Raw genomic sequence first — 17924 nt, 5'->3', positions numbered from 1 at the left:
AAAGTTCCTAATAAATTTTTTAAACAATATTTAACCTAGGAAGTAAAAAGTCTTCTGTTTTCCCTATATATAGTTGGTTATTATATATTCTTGCAGAACTTCTTCCACGTGTCAGCATTTTTCTTTTGTTTTCCTTTTTGTTTTTTAACATCTTTATTGCAGTATAATTGCTTTACAATGGTGTGTTAGTTTCTGCTGTATAGCAAAGTGAATCAGCTATATGTATACATATATCCCCATATCCCCTCAACAGCATATATATATATTTTTTTAAATAAATTTATTTATTTATTGACTGCATTGGGTCTTCATTGCTGTGCACAGGCTTTCTCTAGTTGTGGCGAGCGGGGGCTACTCTTTGTTGCTGTTGAGGTGTGCGGGCTTCTCATTACGGTGGCTTCTCTTTGTTGCGGAGCACAGGCTCTAGGCACGTGGGCTGCAGTAGTTGTGGCATGCAGGCTCAGTAGTTGTGGCTCACAGGCTTAGTTGCTCCACGGCATGTGAGATCCTCCCGGAGCAGGGCCTGAACCCATGTCCCTTGCATTGGCAGGCAGATTCTTAACCACTGCACCATCAGGGAAGCCCCTATATTTTTAATTAAAGTTAATTTTCAGATTTTTTTTACCACCCCTTGAGATAATTGGAGACACCATAGGGATAAAGCTACTAGAAAAAAATCAGATATATTTCTACATCTAGCCCTGCTATGGTCTCTCTGTGCCCTGTTGAATAAGTCCTTTAACCTTCCTTTTCATGACTCCTTATTCACAAATAGAGGTCATTATTCTATCATGCTTCTAATTTATTTCCTAGGGATGCCTCCAGGATTCGTTGAATTCAAACAGTATATAAAGTCCATAGTTTATTGGTTTAAAAAAACCCTAAGAATAAAAAGGATGGGCTTATTCTGAAACTTTCAGAAGCCATAAATATGATTCTTTTAAAACAACATTATCTTTGGGGCTTCCCTGGTGGCGCAGTGGTTGAGAATCTGCCTGCTAATGCCGGGGACACGGGTTTGAGCCCTGGTCTGGGAAGATCCCACATGCCGTGGAGCATCTGGGCCCGTGAGCCACAACTACTGAGCCTGCACGTCTGGAGCCTGTGCTCCACAACAAGAGAGGCCATGATAGTGAGAGGCCAGCACACCGCGATGAAGAGTGGCGCCCGCTCGCCGCAACTAGAGAAAGCCCTCGCACAGAAACAAAGACCCAATACAGCCAAAAATTAATTAATTAATTAATTAATTAATTTAAAAAACCAACATTATCTTATTACATTTCTCTTATTTAGTCTTTTAATTAATTATAACATTAGTAGGAGCCTATCTATGGTAAGTCTAGATTAATTTATCAAAAGACAACACCGTGACATGATCCTGACTCTGGTATTTTTTAAATATATGTAGTGTGAATGTGAATACATGTATTATAGAAAAACGTTTGAAAAAACATATATTAGAATTAACAAGTGTAATTTCAGGATTGTTAGTCATTTAAATTTTCTTCTTTTTAAATATATCTGTATTTTCTACAATTAATACGTATTATTTGTGTGACTACAACCATTTTAAGTCAACATTGCTTAATTGTTATCAGGTAAATTTTTTTACTCATTTTATTCTAGCACACTTTCATGTCAGAGTAATAAATACCATGATAATGCCCATTTCAGCAAGGGGGAACACAGAGTAAGAATTGTGAAATTAATTTATGTGTTGAAAGTAACCTAGCACATATCACTCTGATGATTTAATATTCTTCCTTTGAGTATTCTAATTTTTAAAAATGTTTTTTACAGCTACAAGACCGCACTCAGTTCAGTGACCAAGACTTAGCCACCCTTAAGAAGTACTGGGACAATGGCATGACCAGCCTTGGCTCTGTTTGTAGAGAGAAAATTGAAGCAGTTGCAACTGAATTGAATGTTGACTGTGAAATAGTTCGGGTAAGGCATTTTCAATAATTTTCATGTTTTGGTTGATGAGTGTCATAAATGAAAGCCCTAAAAAGTTGTATGGTTTGCGTTTCTCTAATTAGTGCTGTGGAGCATCTTTTCATGTGCTTTTTGGCCATCTGTATGTCTTCTTTGGAGAAATGTCTATTTAGAGATTCTGCCCATTTTTTGGTTGGGTTGTTTGTTTTTTTCATATTGAGCTGCATGAGCTGTTTATATATTTTGGAGATTAATCCCATGTCAGTCGCTTCATTTGCAAATATTTTCTCCCATTTTGAGGGTTGTGTTTTCATTTTGTTTATGGTTTCCTTTGCTGTGAAAAACCTTTTAAGTTTCATTAGGTCCCATTTGTTTACTTTTGTTTTTATTTCCATTTCTCTAGGAGGTAGGTCAAAAAAGATCTTGCTGTGATTTATGTCAAAGTGTGTTCTGCCTTTGTTTTCCTCTAAGAGTTTTATAGTGTCTGGCCTTACATTTAGGTCTTTAATCCATTTAGAGTTTATTTTTGTGTATGGTGTTAGGGAGTGTTCTATTTTCATTCTTTTACATGTAGCTGTCCAGTTTTCCCAGCACTACTTACTGAAGAGATTGTCTTTTCTCCATTGTATATTCTTGCCTCCTTAGTCATAGATTAGTTGACCATAGGTGAATGGATTTATCTCTGGACTTTCTGTCCTGTTCCATTGATTTATATATCTGTTTTTGTGTCAGTACCATACTTTTTTGATTACTGTTTTGATTACTGTAGCTTTGTAGTATAGTCTGAAGTCAGCCTGATTCCTTCAGCTCCATTCTTCTTTCTCAAGATCACTTTGGCTAGTTGGGGTCTTCTGTGTTTCCATACAAATTCTAAAATTTTTTGCTCTAGTTCTCTGAAAAATGCCTCACACTGGTCAGAATGGCCATCATCAAAAAATCTACAAACAATAAATACTGGAGAGAGTGTGGAGAAAAGGGGACCCTCCTACACTGTTAGTGGGAATGTAAATTGGTACAACCATTATGGAGAACAGTATGGAGGTTTCTTAAAAAACTAAATATAGAGCTACCATATGATCCAGCAATCCCATTCCTGGGCATATATCCAGAGAAAACCAAAATTCAAAAAGATACATACATCCCAATGTTCACTGCAGCACTATTTACAGTAACCAAGACATGGAAGCAACCTAAATGTCCATCAACAGAGGAATGGATAAAGAAGATGTGGTACATATATGCAATGGAATATTACTCAGCCATAAAAAGAGAATGAAATAATGCTATTTGCAGCAACATGAATGGACCTAGAGATTATCATACTAAGTGAAGTAAGTCAGACAGAGAAAGACAAATAGCATATGATATCACTTATATGTGGAATCTAATTTTAAAAATGATACAAATGGACTTATATACAAAAGAGAAGCAGACTCACAGATCTTGAAATCAAACTTATGGTTACCAAAGGGAAAAGGTGGCAGGAAGTGATAAATTAGGAGATTGAGATTAACATATACATACTTCTATATATAAAATTGATAACTAAAAAGGACCTACACTGTAACACAGGGAACTTTACTCAATATTCTCTAATAACCTCTATGGGAAAAGAATCTGAAAAAGAATGGATATATGTATAACTGATTCACTTTGCTGTATACCTGAAACTAACACAACATTGTAAATCAACTATACTCCAATAAAAATTAATTTAAAATATTGTATGAGGTGCTTTAAACAACGCCATCAATAAAGTGAAAAAGATAACCCACAGAATGGGAGGAAATATGTTCAAATCATATATCTGATAAGGATCTTATCCAGAATATGTAAAGAACTCTTACATATCAATAATAAAAAGGCAAATAATGCAATTTAAAAATGGGCAATAGATTAGAATAGTCATTTTTCCAAAGAAGATGTACAAGTGGCCAATAAATACACTAAAATATGTTCAACATCATTTGTCATTATGGAAATCAAAACCACAATGAGATACCTCTTAACACCCACTATAATGGCTATAATAAGAAAGACAGGTAATAAGTGTTGGCCAGGATGTGGAGCAATTGGAACCATTATACACTTCTGGTGAAAATATAAAATGTTTTAACTACTTTGGAAAACAGTCCTCAAAAATTTTAACATAGAGTTATCATATGACAGCAATTCCATTCTTAGGTATACACTCAAAAGAAATGAAAAGTATGTCCACTCAAAAACTTATACATGGAGATGCAGAATCTCTCGTATGGAGGGCCAACTATGGGACTTGAGTATCTTGGATTTTGGTATCCCCGATGAGTCTTGGAACCAATCCCCCCAAGGCTACTTCCCGACTGTAGAGTCACATAACTAAGTTGTTGCAAGCATACTTAAAATGTTTCCAATAATTGCATCAAGTAAAAAAAAAAAAAAAGGGTATTTCCTTTAGTGTTTACATCTACATTGATAACATCAATTCATTATGTTTTTTTTTGTTATTCAGACCAGAGCAGCTTGTTTCTTTATTGCAGATAATACAGTTCGTTCAGAGCTTTCAAAATGTGCTTGAAGAGAGAGGTGTAGAATTATGCAACATCATTTCAACATATATGACTACAGAACACTTTTTTCAAAAGACTGACATTACACAGGGACATCAGTTAAGGGGTCATTGCTTTAAGTGTCTTCACACTTGTGATATTTTATTTTTTCTTTGAAATAGTCCTATGAGGTATAGAAGAACAAGGTCACACCTTTCAGATAAAAATGTTGCTAATAAATAATTAAAACTAACTGATATATCAAGTATTAATCAAATATATAGGATATCATTTACTATTCTAGTCACCATAGGGCTAGAATGAAAATGTAAATCTTAGTTCTTGCTCTACTTGAAGAGATAAGTCATACAAGAGGAAAACAACCATGAAATGGTACTTTCTTTTTATCCAACAATATTTTTATACAAGTTTTAGTACATAATGGTATCTGATGTTGCCTGATTACTGAAAATAAGACACATGGATGGTAAATTATTCACTGAAGTTATAAGCAGGTCAGTTCTAGACCTTACATTACCACTTGAGCTTTGTGAATTCCAAAAGAAAATCACTAACTGGTATAATGTCTATCATATAAAGAAAAGAAAGGATAACTAGATCCCCCAATAATTAGTCAGCAATATCAATGCACCAGCACTGGGGTATTGTTGAATCCAACCTCGTGATCTTCTAAAAATGACCATTCAAAAGTCCCTGGGAAATCACCAGACTCCTTTAGAAGGATCTAGCTAGAACTCTCTGTGTTTCTATAATAATATTTTATTGATCAAGATTGACAAAGTAGAACATTACCCTTCGTTTCCAAAGAGAGACACAAGGTCCTTGGTTTTGTTATTTAAGAAGTGTGTCCTCACCAAATGAACCTACCTATGAAACAGAAACAGACTCACAGACATAGAGAACAGACCTGTGGTTGCCAAGGGTGGGGGGTGGGGGAGAGATGGAGTGAGAGTTTGGGGTTAGCAGATGCAAACTATTATATACAGAAGAGATAAACAGCAAGGTCTTACTGTATTGCACAGGGAACTGTATTCAATATCCTGTGATAAACCATAGTGGAAAAGAATATAAAAAAGAATGTGTATATATATATATATATATATATATATATATATATATATATATATATATAACTGAATCACTTTGCTGTACAGCAGAAATTAACACAACATTGTAAATCAACTATACTTCAATTAAAAAAAAAAGAAGTGTGTCCTGTAAAATTAACATTATCTTTAGTCTTAATGAAAGATTATTACAAGGGCTTCTAACAATGGGGAACTTACACTACAAGACTTGGCCAGCATGTAATAATGAGACATATTTTTCTGTCATATAATTTTTAAAAGACAGTATATTTGCTTTGGTTGGAGGTTTTGGCATTCTCCACTAATGACCTCTCTAATACCTGTTACATTATTAACATTAACTTGTTTTGAGAATTGGCAAAAATTTGCTATATCATATTACTTCAAGTGGTTCTATGGTACTACAAACATAAACTAGGGACCAAAGAAACAATAAAAATATTCATCTATGTTAAGAGACTTATTATTCATAATGGTCAGAAATTCTGAATTCTACATATAATACAAGGTGGAATTTCAATTAACGCTTTAATATTATGGTGACAGCATTCACAGCTCAACCAGTAACTAATGGGATAACTTTGGGTGTCACTCTCTAAAATTCAGTGTTCACAGCTGTTTTAAAAGAGAGAGAGAGAGAGAGAGAGAGAACAAATTACCTGCTTCACTGAGGTGAAAGAAATGAGAACTGAATATGTTCTAAGGATCACTGGTCCCTTCAGGGAGCCAGTTCCAAATTACTTAGGAAAACACTTAATACTATACCTTTCCCATGCCCCCAGGAGATTAGTATAAGTATCAACATACTCCAAGGCTCTGTGAAGTTCTGCTGTATTGAAATTTATTAACTTTCCATAACCAAGTATTTCTCCAGTCTACTTGTTCCCAAAACAATTCTGCTTTTTCCTGTTAACACCTATTTGTACCCTCAGGAATCAGTGCTCCCCAGAACACACTTGAGGGTGATGCCTCATGAAAACAAAAAGATGAATTTTAATGACCTCCAGGAATAAAAGTTTTGAACTTGATGATGCTATTCTTTCTGATTATAAGCAACACACACAATAAGACACCCTTGCCACCCTTGCTGGAGGTAGCTGCAGAGTTCAAGTACCGATAATGTAACAGTGATGAGTTTGTACGGAGAGCAAACTGGATGCATCTTGTGATGCTACCTATACAGAATGAGGTAAAGCTCTTTTGAGTGTGAACATCGATTCATCTTTTTTAAGAAAAATTGATTTGACTTTGAAGCAAAAGTTTATCAATTTCAAAATTATATCGGGCTTCCCTGGTGGCGCAGTGGTTGGGAGTCTGCCTGCCAGTGCAGGGGACACGGGTTCGAGCCCTGGTCTGGGAAGATCCCACATGCCGCGGAGCAACTGGGCCCGTGAGCCACAACTACTGAGCCTGCGCGTCTGGAGCCTGTGCTCCGCAACGGGAGGGGCCGTGATGGTGAGAGGCCCGCGCACCGCGATGAAGAGTGGCCCCCGCTTGCCGCAGCTGGGGAGAGCCCTCGCACAGAAACGAAGACCCAACACAGCCATAAATAAATTAAAAAAAAAATTATATCTATTCAAATTAAATAAGACTACCAATTTTTGTGTCAGCTTACCATTATTAACATGAAAATCAAAAAGACATACTATAAATTGAAAAGAAACTCTAAGCTTATGAATATCAACAAAGTATCCTTCAAATTTTTCTTGTAATTTTTGAAATCCTTGTATACAGAACTGGTGATTACTGCTACAATCTGCACATTGATTCATATTAGAAAAGTGTATAAAATAATCATTTTTATTGATTTGAAAAGTTTTAATCTTAGCAAAAATTATCACACTTGTCTGGGTAGTTCACAAATAAGCTCTTCCTTTCATTGAATCTTCAAATTTAACTTGATCTTATGCAGTGTGGTCTCAGTGAAAAAAGTAGAAATCACATTGCCAGTTTTGTCTTTTATTAGTGAATATTCGGTAAACATTACTACTGTGGACTTATTGTGTCACTTCCAAATTCAGATGTTGAAACCCTAATCCACAATATGATGATATTTAGAGGTGGGGCCTTTGTAAGGTAATTAGGTTAAATTAGTTCCTGAGAGTGAGGACCTCAAGATAGGATTAATGCCATAATGAAAAGACCCACATCTCTCTTTCTCTCTCTTGGCCCTGTGAGGACACATGGAGAAGTTGGCTGTCTACAAGCCAGGAAGTGGACTCTCACCAGACACTAGGTCTGGTGGTGCCTTGATCTAGACAAATATTTGTTGTTTAAAGAAAACTTCTACATGTATATTCATAACAGCATTATTCATAACAGCAAAAAAGTGGGAAAAAATGCTCATCAAGTGAATGAATAGACAAAATGTGATATATGTATATAGTGGAATATTATAGAACCATATAAAGGAATAAAATACTGAAACATGCTACAAAATAGATGAATCTTGAAAACATTATGCCAAGTGAAAGAAGCCAGTCACAAAAGACTGCATATTTTATAGTTCCATTTATATGAAATGTCCAGAATAGGCACATCTATAGAGACAGAGGGTATATTAGTGGTTGTCAGGGGCTGGGGGGAGAGAGGAATGGGGAGTGACTGCTAATGGGTATAGGGTTTGTTTTTGGCATGATGAAAATGTTCTGGAATTAGCTAGTGGTAATTGTTGCACAACTCTGTGAATATGTTAAAAATCTTTTCACTGTACACATTAAATGAATGAGTTGTATGGCATGTTAAATATATCGATAACACTGTTTTTAAAATTGCATGAGATATCTGCCCTCTTAGCGCAGCTGGCAGCACATCAGTCTCATAAAATTGCATGAAGTGATCTGAAATACAGTACTCCCCCCTTATCTGTGGTTTTGCTTTCTGCAATTTCAGTTACCTGTGCTCAACTGCAGTCTGAAAATATTAAATGGAAAATTCCAGAAATAATTCATAAGTTTTCATTTGTGCTCTGTTTGGAGTAGCATGATGGATCTTGTGTCCTCCTGCTCCATCCTAGGATGTGAATCATCCCTTTCTCCAGCGTATTCATGCTGTATATGCTACCCACCCATTAGTCACTTAGTAGCCATCTAAGTTATTAGATTGACTGTCATGGTATCTCAGTGCTTGTGTTCAAGTAACCCTTATTTTACTTAATAATTGCCCCAAATCTCAAGAGTAGTTATGCTGGCAACTCGAATATTCTCTTACTGTGCCTAGTTTATAAATTAAACTTTATTGTAGGTGTGTGTATAGAAAAAAAAAGTATATATAACGTTCGATACTATCCCTGGTTTCAGGCATTCACTCAGATAATGGGGGAGTACTGTACATCTCACATATTATATAATTAATGATAGATTGAAAAATTATATTGATCAGTCGTGGGAACTGTAGTTTACATTCCATTTAAAAGATACTTGTATAAGATTTAGACAGTGGCAGAAGTGTGCTGGTATTTAACAACCAGCTTTTTAAGGAAAAAAAAAAAGCCCTGATTTATAACATTTGTTGATTTCTATGATATAAAGATTCCTGCCATGGCTGATTCCATGGGTCATTCAATGCAGAGTTCAAAAGAGATGCTAACAATTGGCTCTTGCGAGCAAGTATAAGTAGACTTCAGCTCACACTGGAGGATCATTACAGAAAATCAAGAGTTAAGTACTATTAAAGAAAAAGGACAAAACGCAGAACTCTTCCAGAGGAAGAAATAAAGTATTTTCTCATACATACATGAAGAAAGAGGGAGAAATATAGGGAGAAATCATAGAGCACATTCCTCAAAATAAATAGTATTCTCAAAATAAATACTGCCCTGTCCAGAGCTGTGCTTTTAATTTTTTTTAGGATTCAGATGAGAAATCAAATAAAATCCTGTATTTACTGAGCATGCTATGTGTTATATATACGAACAGGGAACTAGAAATGCATTAGACACTTGTCCTATTTCTAAGGAGCTTAAAGTCTAGCAAAAGGGGTGACAAAAGAATATAAATGACTGAAGAGGAATTGGAGTGGCATCATGGTATGAGGAGCCTAAACAAAAGCCACAATTAGGGAAATACAGAGAATGTGTTTTTGTTGTCATTGTTGTTTTTAATGTTTCTTTAAGTCAAAGTTATACATGCACATAGCTTAAGGAGTTAAGTTCTGTAGAACTTGCTACAAAACCAACATTTTTTTTTAAATCCACAAGCATTTATTTATTTATTTATTTTTTAATGGATGAAAATATTTGAATACTTTATTTTATTTTATTTTATTTTTTAAACATCTTTATTGGAGTATAATTGCTTTACAATGGTGTGTTAGTTTCTGCAAAACCAACATTCTTTACTCCTCTCCTCCTACCATTTCCCGATAGCCAGAGTCAACTACTTTCTACTCTTTTAGATGATCCCTTTGGTATTTACCACCATCTGAATAATGTGGTATATTAATTAGAATTAGGTTTTGCTGTGAATAACAAAAAGACTCAAAATAACAGTGGCTTAAACAAGATATTTCAATTCCATGTACAAGTCCAGAGCTGGCATGGCCGTTCTGCCTTGTGAAGTCCTCAAGAGACTCTAATGCCTTCCATCTTCCATTCTGCCATCCCTATGATGTAGCCCTGGTCCTCAAGGTCCAAAATTATGGCATTTATGGTCCAGGCAGCATGACAGAGATGGGGAGAAAGAAGGGACAAAAAGTGTGTACTAGCTATCTTTTAAAAGGGATTCCCAGAAACTGCCACAAAACACATTCACTTAAATCCCATTGGCTAAATATTAGTCACATGGTCATACCTAACTAAAAGGGAAGCTGCAAATGTAGTTATATTGTAGGGAGTCATGTGCCCAGCTAAACTTTCAGTTATTATTGGAAGACGGAGAAAGATATTGGGGAACACCTAGCTGTCTCATCTATCTGTTTATATCACTACTTCCTGATTTTTCAGTGTTAGGCATTGTTGATTGATTTTTGACTATGAAATGCAAGGCATTTTTTCTAACTCTTTCAAGATCTCTTTATTGATCCTTTCACCTACATGCATACTTCTTCTCTTCTTATCCTCACAGTATAATTATTCCATAATTTTGGTTAGTTTGATATTCAGTGTTAACATTATTATGACTATGTAAATGCTTTACACATTTGACTTGTGTGGTATAATATTATTTTTTGTCCTTTTCTGCATACTATTATTTTGTTTCCTTGGAGTTCTTTATTTACTTAGGTTTTGGTTTTTGTATGTTTGCTTGCTTAATTTTCTAGGTACTACTACTAATTTATCCTCAAAACCTTCCCCAGTTGTACATACCTCCTTTCAATACATTCATACACATTTGGTAGTGCAGCAATTTTATCATCTTAAAGAAACTTTCCTGGAACTTCTGAGCTGCTCCAACATGAATTGGTTACTCTGCACCTGGAGCACAACTGTTACCCTGAGATTTCCATATTCAATCTGTTTGTTTTTTTGCTATACTTTCAGTAAGATATCCTCAAATTTATCTTCCAACTTTTCTACTGAGTTTTTTTCATTTTTGTTCTTATTCAATCTGCCACTGATACTAATAAACTCCACGTGCCATGACAGCAGCATTCAGGCTCCATGGACTGTCGTAAGGGTTCCTGGAGACCCCATACTGCAGGAGAGAGGACACAGAGACAGAGTATTACTAAAAACATACTCTTCCAAAATGAAAGATAAGATAACCACAGGGTTCCTCACTAGGATTCTATTTGATATAAAGGAGTTTTAGGCATAACTGAGGTTAAAAATGGTCAAAGCCATGGATACTGTGCAGAAATCTTTATCCCTATAGAAAATACTAACATACAGAAAAAGAAAGAAGTATTACCATTTTCTTCTTGCTTATGGCTTGTTAAAGCTTCTACTAGAGGAAAGAATAGTGAACTGCTTACTATCTTTTTATTTTTAGTGGTTTTCCAAAATGCATCATGCCCACAGCAGAAAGAAACTTTGAAAAGGTTATGTGTTGTAATAGGACCTCTTTTGTAATATTAGATAAACTGCAAATAAGAATATGTTTGCCACATAAATATATTCCTGAGATTGTGGTAGAAACTATGTAGATGTTTTAAAGTCTAATAGACCTTCTAGTTATTGATCACCAAAATGAACTTTGCCTCAGGATGTCTAGTTAGCCATTACTTGTGGAATAATGTGGAAATTTTAGATTCATGTTTCCTTGTTATATCTTATACTTCTAAAAAAGCCTAGGAAGCAAATTTGGTATATTTTCCCTTTAACTTCATTGAATATTATGTACATACATTTCTTTAATGTGGAATGTTTTCCCAGGTTCGTGCCTATTATTTAGTGACTTATTTATTCATGAAAGATAAACCGAACACCTATTATGTGCCAGAACTCTTCTAGATGCCATGAGAAAAACGCAGCTCTCCTTCAGAATTTGCAATTTAGCATGGTCAAATTTTTTAAAGTCTCTGCGCTTCAGTAAACAGTAAATGGACATAATATAACAGAGGGTTGTTTTGAGATAATGTATGTGGATAATAAGTGTAAAGCACTATAAGTCACCCATAAAAGTTTGTTCCCTCCCCTATCTCTCTGCAATTCAGTTTAATGCCTACCCTTTCCATCTGTGTTTTCACTGTAGTGGACATATGTAAAAACAAACTCTTGTATGGTCAAATATTTATATAAACAACACATGTTTGAATGTTTAAAATACATTTTGAAAGACAAGTAAATTTCATGGAAAACAGATGTATGTTTTTACATTTTAGATTATGTTTATTTTCCAAGGATCATGGCTAAATTTGAAATGCCTTTAAATAGAAGAATGCTTTTCACTTATATTGTTTTTAGCTTGTTTTTGCATTAAATATAACCCTCCACCACCACTGTGTATGAAAAACAAATTGTAAACTCTCTATTATATAACATGGAGATTGACTTAAAGCTGGTGGGCATCTTGAGATTGAATACCATACTCTTATTTTATATAAGAAAAGTGTAGATAGATGGGGGTATGGCTCACCGAAGGTCACACAGCTGGTCAGTGATTAGAGTCCAGATCTCTTTATTACCAGTCTACCATTATTTTCATTTCCATTTCACCAGTCTATTCCTTGCCATAAGAATTACTTTGCATATTTCTTAAAAGTACAGAATCTTGTTAAAGCTAAAGCCTCTGGCAAGTACTGAAATTGGAATTGATCATTTCCTAAGGTGCAGCATTAATCTCTCTTACGTAATGTATCACCATGTACATATTTTTCTACATGAGCTTCTCTGAGGACAACAGTTATAAACGCTTGATGGGGCATATGCCAGAGTGTAAAAAAGAAAAATATACTGATTAACAAGACTCGGAAAGAAAGGTGGGGGGAGACCTTCCAGATAGCGGAGGAGTAAGATGCGGAGATCACCTTCCTCCCCACAAATACATCAAAAATACATCTACATGTGGAACAACTCCTACATAACACCTACTGAATGCTGGCAGAAGACCTCAGACTTCCCAAAAGGCAAGAAATTCCCCACGTACCTAGGTAGGGCAAAAGAAAAAAGGAAAAACAGAGACAAAAGAATAGGAATGGGATCTGCACATCTGAGAGGGAGCTGTGAAGGAGGAAATGTTTCCATACACTAGGAAGCCCCTTCAGTGGCGGAGACAGGCGGTGGGCAGGGGGGAAGCTTTGGAGCCATGGAGGAGAGTACAGCAACAGGGGTGTAGAGGGCAAAACAGAGAGATTCTCGTACAGAGGATCAGTGCTGACCAGCACTTACCAGCCTGAGAGGCTTGTCTGCTCACCCACCAGGGCAGGTGGGGGCTGGGAGCTGAGGCTCTGGCTTCGGAGGTAAGATCCCAGGCAGAGGACTGGGGTTGGCTGTGTGAACACAGACTGATGGGGGCTAGTGCACCACAGCTAGCTGGGAGGGAGTCTGGGAAAAAATCTGGCCCTGCCTAAGAGGCAAGAGACAATTGTTTCCGGGTGCTCGAGGAGAGGAGATTTAGAGCACTGCCTAAACAACCTCCAGAGATGGGCATGAGCAGGCTATCAGCACAGACACCAAAGACAGCCATGAAATGCTAAGGCTGCTGCTGCAGCCACCAAGAATCCTGTGTGCAAGCACAGGTCACTATCCACACCTCCCCTCCCAGGAGCCTGTGCAGCCCACCACTACCAGGGTCCCATGATCCAGGGACAACTTCCCCAGAAGAACACACGGTGCACCTCAAGCTCTTGCAACATCATGCCGGCCTCTGCCACCACAGGCTCAACCTGCATTCCATACCCCTGCCACCCCCTGGGCTGAGTGAGCCAGAGACCCCTAAACAACTGCTACTTTAACCCCGTCCTGTCTGGGCAAAGAACAGACACCCTCAGGTGACCTACACGCAGAGGCAGGGCAAAACCCAAAGCCAAACCCCAGGAGCTGTGCAAACAAAGAAGAGAAAGGGGAATTTCTCCCAGCAGCCTCAGGAGCAGTGGATTAAATGTCCACAATCAATTTGATGCAGCCTGCATCTGTGAAATACCTGACTAGATAACAAATGATCCCAAAATTGAGGTGCTGAATTTTGGGAGCAACTCTAGACTTGGGGTTGGCCTTCTGCATCTAATTTGTTTCTGATTTTAAGTTTATTTTAGTTTACTATTTAGAGTTTATTATCATTGGTAGATTTGTTTATCGATTTGGTTGTCCTCTTCTTCCTTTTTTTTCTCTTATATGTAGATATATATTTTTTCCTTATTCTCTTTTTGTGGTGGTGTATGTGTATGCTTCTTTGTGTGATTTGTCTGCATAGCCTTGCTTTTACCATTTGTCCTAGGGTTCTGTCTGTCCATTTTTTTTGTTTGTTTGTTTGATTTTTAGTATAGTTTTTAGCGCTTGTTATAATTGGTGGTTTGCTTTTTGGATTGGCTGCTTTCTTCTTGCTATCTTTCTTTGTTTTTCCTTTTTTTATTACCTTATAATTTTTTTAAATTTTTAATACTTATTTTTTATTTTAATTACATTTTAATTTTATTTTATTTTATTTTTTTCCTCCTTTCTTTTTTTCTCACTTTTTTTCTGAGCCGTGTGGCGGACATGGTCTTGGTGCTCCAGCCAGGTGTAAGGCCTGTGCCACTGAGGTGGGAGAGCCGAGTTCAGGACATTGATCTAACAGAGACCTCCAAGATCCACATAATATGAAGCAACAAAAGTTCTCCCAGAGATCACGATCTCAACACTAAGAGCCAGCTCCACTCGACAACCAGCAAGGTACAGTGTTGGACACCCTATGTAAAACAACTAGCAAAACAGGAATACAACCCCACCCATTAACAGAGAGGCTGCCTAAAATCATAAAAAGATCACAGACACCCCAAACCAAACCACTGGATGTGGTCCTGCCACAAGAAAGAAAAGATCCAGCCTCATCCACAAGAACACAGGCACCAATCACCTCCAGAGGAAGCCTACACAAACCACTGAACCAACCTCAACCACTGGGGGCAGACACCAAAAACAACAGGAACTATGAAGCTGCAACCTGCAAAAAGGAGACCCCAACACAGTAAGTTAAGCAAAAGGAGAATACAGAGAAACACACAGCAGATGAAGGAGCAAGGTAAAAAACCACCAGCCCAAACAAATGAAGAGGAAATAGGTAGTCTACCTGAAGTAGAATTCAGAGAAATTATAATAAAGATGATACAAAATCTTGGAAACAGAATGGAGAAAATACAAGAAATGTTTAACAAGGACCTAGAAGAACTAAAGAGCAAACAAACAATGATGAAGAACACAATAAATGGAATTAAAAATTCTCGAGAAGGAATCAATAGCAGAATAACTGAGGCAGAAGAACGGATAAGTGACCTGGAAGATGAAATAGTGGAAATAACTATTGCAGAGTAGAATAAAGAAAGAAAGAATGAAGGGAATTGAGGACAGTCTTAGAGACCTCTGGGACAACATTAAACACACCAACATTTGAATTATAGGGGTCCCAGAAGAAAAAGAGAAAAAGAAAGGGACTGAGAAAATATTTGAAGAGATTATAGTTGAAAACTTCCTTAATATGGCAAAGGAAATAGGCAATCAAGTCCAAGAAGCGAAGAGAGTCCCATACAGGATAAATCCAAGGAGAAACACGCCAAGACACATATTAATCAAACTATCAAAAGTTAAATACAAAGAAAAAATATTAAAAGTAACAAGGGAAAAACAACAAATAATATACAAGGGAACTCCCATAAGGTTAACAGCTGATCTTTCAGCAGAAATTCTGCAAGCCACAAGGGAGTGGCAGGATATATTTAAAGTGAAGAAAGGGAAAAACCTACAGCCAAGATTACTCTACCTATGAAGGATCTCATTCAGATTCAATGAAGAAATTAAAATCTTGACAAAAAAGCAAAAGTTAAGAGAATTCAGCAGCACCAAACCAGCTTTACAACAAATGCTAAAGGAATTTCTCTAGGCAGGAAACACAAGAGAAGGAAAATACCTACAATAACAACCCAAAACAATTAAGAAAAAAGGTAATAGGGATTGCATATCGAAAACTACCTTAAATGTAAATGGATTAAATGCTCCAACCAAAAGGCATAGACTGGCTGAATGGATACAAAAGCAAGACCCATATATATGCTGTCTACAAGAGACCCACTTCAGACCCAGGGACACATACAGACTGAACGTGAGGGGATGGAAAAAGATATTCCACGCAAATGGAAATCAAAAGAAAGCTGGAATAGCAATTCTCATATCAGACAAAATAGACTGTAAAATAAAGACTATTACATGAGACAAAGAAGGAAACTACATAATGATGAAGGGATCAATCCAAGAAGAAGATATAACAATTGTAAATATTTATGCACCCAACGTAGGGGCACCTCAATACCTAGGGCAAATAATAGCAACCATAAAACGGGAAATCGACAGTAACACAATCATAGTAGGGGACTTTAACACCCCATTTTAGCCAATGGACAGATCATACAAAATGAAAATATATAAGGAAACACAAGCTTTAAATGATACATTAAACAAGATGGACTTAATTGATATTTATAGGACATTCCAATGTACTTAATTGATATTTATAGGACATTCCATCCAAAAACAACAGAATGCACTTTCTTCTCAAATGCTCATGGAACATTCTCCAGGGTAGATCATATCTTGGGTCATAAATCAATCCTTGGTAAATTTAAGAAAATTGAATTCATACCAAGTATGTTTTCTGACCACAACACATTGACACCAGATATCAATTACAGGGAAAAATCTGTAAAAAATACAAACACATAGAGGCTAAACAATACACTACTAAACAACCAAGAGATCACTGAAGAAATCAAAGAGGAAATCAAAAAATCCCTAGAAACAAATGACAATGAAAACACAATGACCCAAAATCTATGGGATGCAGCAAAAGTAGTGATAAGAGGGAAGTTTATAGCAACACATCTTACTTCCAGAAACAAGAAACATCTCAAATAAACAACCTACACTTACACCTAAAGCAATTAGAGGAAGAAGAACAAAAAAATCCGAAAGTTAGCAGAAGGAAAGAAATCATAAAGAACAGGTCAGAAACAAATGAAAAAGAAATGAAGGAAATGAGAGCAAAGATCAATAAAACTGAAAGCTGGTTCCTTGATAAGATAAACAAGATTGATAAACCATTACCCAGACTCATCAAGAAAAAAAGGGAGAAGACCCAAATCAGTAGAATTAGAAATGAAAAAGGATAAGAAACAACTGACTCTCCAGAAACACAAAGAGACCTCTGGGACAACATTAAATGCAGCAACTTTCGCATCATAGGGGTCCCAGAAGGAGAAGAGAGAGAGAAAGGACTCGAAAAAATACTTGAGGAGATTACAGTCAAAAACTTGCTTAACATGGGAAAGAAAATAGCCATCAAACTACAGGAAGCTCAGAGAGTCCCACACAGGATAAACCCAAGGAGAAACATACTGAGACAAATAGTAATCAAACTGGCAAAAATTAAAGACAAAGAAAAATTACTGAAAGCAGCAAGGGAAAAATGACAAATAATATACAAGGGAACTCCCATAAGGTTAACAGCTGCTTTCTCAGCAGAAATTCTACAAGCCAGAAGGGAGTGGCATGATATACTTAAAGTGATGAAAGGGAAGAAACTACAACCAAGATTACTCTACCCAGCAAGGATCTCATTCAGATTCGATGGAGAAATCAAAAGCTTTACAGACAAGAAAAAGCTAAGAGAATTCAGCACAACCAAACCAGATCTACAACAAATGCTGAAGGAACTTCTCTGAGTGGGGAACACAAGAGAAGAAAAAGACCTACAAAAACAAACCCAAAACAAATAAGAAAATGACC

General features: G+C 36.5%; 1 protein-coding gene across 2 annotated transcripts in view; it reads left to right on the top strand.

The window, feature by feature from the left end:
- HDX (highly divergent homeobox) overlaps window positions 1-17924 on the top strand; it is a 180922-nt gene that overhangs the window by 107785 nt on the left and 55213 nt on the right. For both annotated transcript variants that reach the window (XM_082377176.1, XM_082377177.1), the window contains one exon: window positions 1801-1947. In XM_082377176.1, the coding sequence (XP_082233302.1) occupies window positions 1801-1947 (147 nt within the window). The remainder of the gene's footprint in view (window positions 1-1800; window positions 1948-17924) is intronic.

Source organism: Balaenoptera borealis (assembly GCF_965194805.1).
Source record: "Balaenoptera borealis genome assembly, chromosome: X".
Taxonomy (NCBI): domain Eukaryota; kingdom Metazoa; phylum Chordata; class Mammalia; order Artiodactyla; family Balaenopteridae; genus Balaenoptera; species Balaenoptera borealis.
This window is presented reverse-complemented; position numbering and strand designations above follow the sequence as displayed.